The following is a 4,304-nucleotide window of genomic DNA, read 5'->3' as shown; positions in this document are numbered from 1 at the left end:
CCGAGGTGCATGTTTGCTTTGCTTCATTATTAATTACTGTGCAGCAGGCAGCCAAAACCTCTGTGTCTGCAGCCACTTCATCAGTCAGAGGCGCACGAGGCCCCGGCAGAGCTGCGGGGACGCGGGACAGGTTGTGCCACTCACCGCTCTCTGCTTTGGCTGCCCGCTGGTAGAACTTCAGCTCTGAGAACAGGGGCCCGTTCTCCTGGTACTCCTGCACGCACAGAAGGAGACACAGGATTGATAAAACTATGATCCCTCGAATCAAAGCACGTCACCCACCACGCTGAAACAAACATGTCGCGCGACATGTTAGCAGGGCACCGAATTCAAATATCAACCAACGTTATCAGACTCACCACTTTTATGACAAAATCGGAGTCGTCCGGAACGGGCCTGTCTACATCCTGGGAGGCTTTCGAATGACAGAAAAAAGGCTACTAAGTTTTAATATAGTCTGTTTCTGTTATTCATTAATGTTTTTAATACATGACCAGAAGGAAATGTTCAAAATGTTGTACTTAGATCAAGCTCTGTGTGTGTGTGTGTGTTAGAGAAAGATCTTTACCGATATAAATGAGTCCAAAGCCACCCTGACCGGTAATTTTTCCCAGCCTCCATTTCTTCTTCTCGGTGTCCGTCAGTATGAAGCCATCAGGGAGGGGTTGAGGTAACTTGTTCTTTCTTGGTGGCGCCATAAAAACTGAGCAAGTTTCCAAAAAAAAAAAAATTAAACAGGAGAAAAGATTATTTCATTCTGTTGCGGTAAAACTAAGTACCCTAAGCCTGATAAAACACCCTCTAGTTCAGGGATGGGCAATCCGGGTCCTTGAAGGCCACTATCCTGCATGTTTTACTTGTTCCTCTGCTCCAACACACCTGATTTGAATCAATGGTGGATTAACAGGCTTCTGCAGAACATGAAGAGGTGATTTAACCACTGATTCAGGTGTGCTGGTGTGAGGCTGTTGCCTTGATTGCTTTCGGTCTTAGAAGAACTCCTGTATCGGTGTCAAAACACAGCTTGAGACGAATTTGAGACACCCGCAACGACTCTGGGACTACTTTGGACACATTCAAAACTCAAGCGGCGAGATGACTCGCGCACAGGGAAAAAAATTTAAAACATTTCAAGACGTTTTCGGAGACTCCCTCGCAAATGTCGTTCGCCTTTTGGACTCCAGCGTGAAACGTCTGACAGGCAGCTGAGGCTCGGACCGGACTGGGTCACGAAACGAGAAGACGATGGTCCTGAAATAGAAGAAACGGATCAAGGTGCTGCGACGGTCCGGTCCTAGTCCAGACCTCAACGTGCTGGAAACACTGAGACCTTAGAAGAGCTGTGCAGAAACAAAACTGGGATCATCATGTATCTGTGCACACTATGAAAGATGCAATACACATAGAATATGATTATGAACCTTAACTCAATGAAAAACAAACTATGTATCAAAACCAAAGTGTAGGACAGATAATAACTTAGTGATTTAGTCGAAACAAAACTGAAACTACACAAAGTGATGAGCCAATCAGAGTCAACATTACAGCATTCAGCTGCACAGACGGAAAACTAGGTTCTTTCCATCTTAATCCATTAATTGCTGACAGATGCAGCTCTTAGCGGACTGTTGTCATGGTTACAAAGCTCGTTCCCGTCAACTAGTTCCAGAACAACGTAAATAACTGGGTATGGGTTACTGTAACGGTTCAGTGTAAAGAACTAAGAAAAGTCCGCAGACACCAGCCTACTGAATAATAAAATAAGACTCGGAAACCACCTCTTGGAAAAAGGAGTGAAAAACTACAAGAAGAAGCTTGTTTAGAAAACAAGTAAAAGGGGATCTGCGACTTACACGCTCAAGTGTTTTACGACGTTCGAAGGTTGAAGAAGCTGAAAATCCACAAACTTTTTCTTTACAAAGACACGAACAATACTGCGCTCAAAGCCCTTTTTTTGTTTCTTGTTTAAATGTTATGCCCTTTAGAAACTGCCGACCGGAGCGTCAGAAACCAAAATAAAACCTTTTCACTTCCTGAAAGTCGTCCCGCCCACTGCATCGAACAGCCAATTATATGCGAGGGCCTCTATTCTGACAACCAATAGCGTTTTGAGAAACAAAGGAGGCGGAAATAAGTGACTTCACCCCTGATTCTGCTGTCGAATTGTTTTATTTTTAATATGAGGAACCATATGTTTTTATTAACTTTCCGTCAGGCCTTTTTTGTTTCTCTGGAAGTAAAAAAAAAATCTGGATTCGGTTTTCGTTTTCGTTTATTTAAAAACCCCTAACCTAAGTTCCTCATTGTGTCGATTTTTGTTCATCTCTAATTTGTTTTATTTATCTGTTTTTAATGTGTGGTGCACATCTGTTTGTTTTTCCTTATATAAATGATCTTGTATCTCATGCAAGTTAGAGAATGTGGTTTTAACATGGTTTACTGAAGCTTTCAAACAAAGTTGAGGGATCCTATACACATTGTTTCTGTTGTTTAATGACAGCTGTCCCTGTTTATAGGTTAATTAGTATATCAAATTTTGTAACTAGAACCTAATAACTAATAAACATGCATGGAGAACGTAAAAAAAGCAGCTCAGTCATAACATACAGAGTATTTGGACAGTGTGTGGAATCAAAACACAATGTTCTTAGATTGAAATGTAATGTTGCTTAGCATTCTCTGAAGGAATCCATGTTGTCCACTGCTTTTCATGCCAGATTAAAAAACTGAGATGAAATTGTGACGATTGGGAATGAAGTTCTAGCCATTTTGGTCAAACTTTGGAATTAACAATGTGCGCTAATCTGAATTAGCTATCTATCTATCTATCTGTCTGTCTGTCTATCTGTCTGTCTGTCTGTCTGTCTGTCTGTCTGTCTGTCTGTCTGTCTGTCTGTCTGTCTACTTTCTGAAAGTGTCATTAAAATTTCTCTAGACGTCCATGAAATATTTTGCTAACAGACGAATGGGGTTGACTTGAAAAACTAATGCTAAAGTTTTAGCCAAAGATGTTGCCCAATCAGTAGCACTTAAAGTATGTGTTTTCAATGACTCTCAGCTACAACCATGTCAAACTGTGGCACAGTATTTGTAAAATTGCCTAAATTATGTTCCTTCTTTGTTTCCTAAGGTCACTTGACTGTGGCAACCATCTTCAATAGGGTTGGTTCCAACACTTAATCGGGTGCATATGTATACATCCAGTTTTTACTTTCTGAAAGGTTCATTTAACCCTCCTGAAGCCTTTGAAACTGAAGACAGGAAGAGAAGCCCTTGTAACTTAAATCCATATTGTGGTCCATAAGCTCTTTTCCAGAATAGATTTGAAGTAGTTAATTGCAAACTGTTCAACAAAGATTTTATACAATCTATTAGCACTCAGAGCACGTGTTGGGGATCAGTCTCAGCTAATACCACACCAAATTTGAGGCCATTGTCTGTCAAATTGACTGAATTATGCTTAAAACGTTAGCATTACATGTTGGTGTCAGCCCTGTTTGTCTGTTAGAAAAATATCTCCTGAACCACTGGATGGATTTAGGTGAATCTCTCAGTAAGTAATGAACGGTTGAACATCTGAAACTGATAAACTTTTGGAGTCAGTCCAATGGAAGATGGCAACCACAACTAAACAACATTATGCAACACAAAATTGGCCATAACTCAGTCAGTTATACAGATATTGAGCTTGAATTTGATGTTGTTGTAGCTGATAGTCGTCCCCAACACATATTCTGAGCGTAATATTGCAAGAGATTGCATGTTATGTTATTTTGAGGGTTTGACCAAAAAAATGGCAAAATCTTAATTTCTCAACTTAGTTGAAAATTCCGTCATGAACGAAGGCAATATGCGTTCCTTCAAGGATTTATTACTAATTCATTTCCTGTGCAAAAGGCCGACCCATTACAAAATCTGCTCGGAAAAAAATTCTGTCAACTGAACAAGTTTTGTTGGTCTCCCCTGACGTCCATTGACACGTTAGATATGTTTCTGGTAAATACATAGTCTGAAAAAGCCAAAAAAAAGTGCCTTTATGAAGAAATGGTTTGAAATGATTTCACTCTTTGTTGTAAAAAAAAAACAAAAAAACTTTTCTTATTGCCGAGAGCCAACCCTCCTCTCGTCTCCGAGCTCTGGTTGATCTTGTCATTTACAGGTGCTGGTCATAAAATTAGAATATCATGAAAAAGTAGATTGATTTCAGTAATTCCATTTAAAAAGTGAAACTTGTATATTATATTCATACATTACATACAAACTCATATATTTCAAATGTTTATTTCGTTTAATTTTGATGATTA

General features: G+C 39.7%; 1 protein-coding gene across 4 annotated transcripts in view; it reads right to left on the bottom strand.

Annotated features, from left to right (window-relative positions):
* The window catches only part of vrk2 (VRK serine/threonine kinase 2), a 20,953-nt gene extending 18,909 nt beyond the window's left edge, over positions 1–2,044 (bottom strand). For 2 of the 4 annotated variants that reach the window (XM_017421678.3, XM_017421681.3), the window contains exons 1-4: positions 1,854–2,044; positions 569–703; positions 360–415; positions 145–214 (exon numbers count right to left, since the gene is read on the bottom strand). In XM_017421678.3, coding sequence (XP_017277167.1) covers positions 145–214; positions 360–415; positions 569–698 — 256 coding nt within the window. In that variant the 5' untranslated portion in view covers positions 699–703; positions 1,854–2,044. Of the gene's footprint in view, positions 1–144; positions 215–359; positions 416–568; positions 704–879; positions 1,341–1,853 lie in introns of all 4 variants that reach the window. The other 2 variants (XM_037973402.1, XM_017421680.3) reach the window with 2 other exon arrangements.
* Between the last annotated feature and the right edge of the window lie 2,260 nt (positions 2,045–4,304).

The sequence above is a fragment of the Kryptolebias marmoratus genome, linkage group LG22 (assembly GCF_001649575.2).
Source record: "Kryptolebias marmoratus isolate JLee-2015 linkage group LG22, ASM164957v2, whole genome shotgun sequence".
Taxonomy (NCBI): Eukaryota; Metazoa; Chordata; class Actinopteri; order Cyprinodontiformes; family Rivulidae; genus Kryptolebias; species Kryptolebias marmoratus.
The sequence above is the reverse complement of the archived record's forward strand: the minus strand, read 5'-3'. Positions and strand labels throughout refer to the sequence as shown.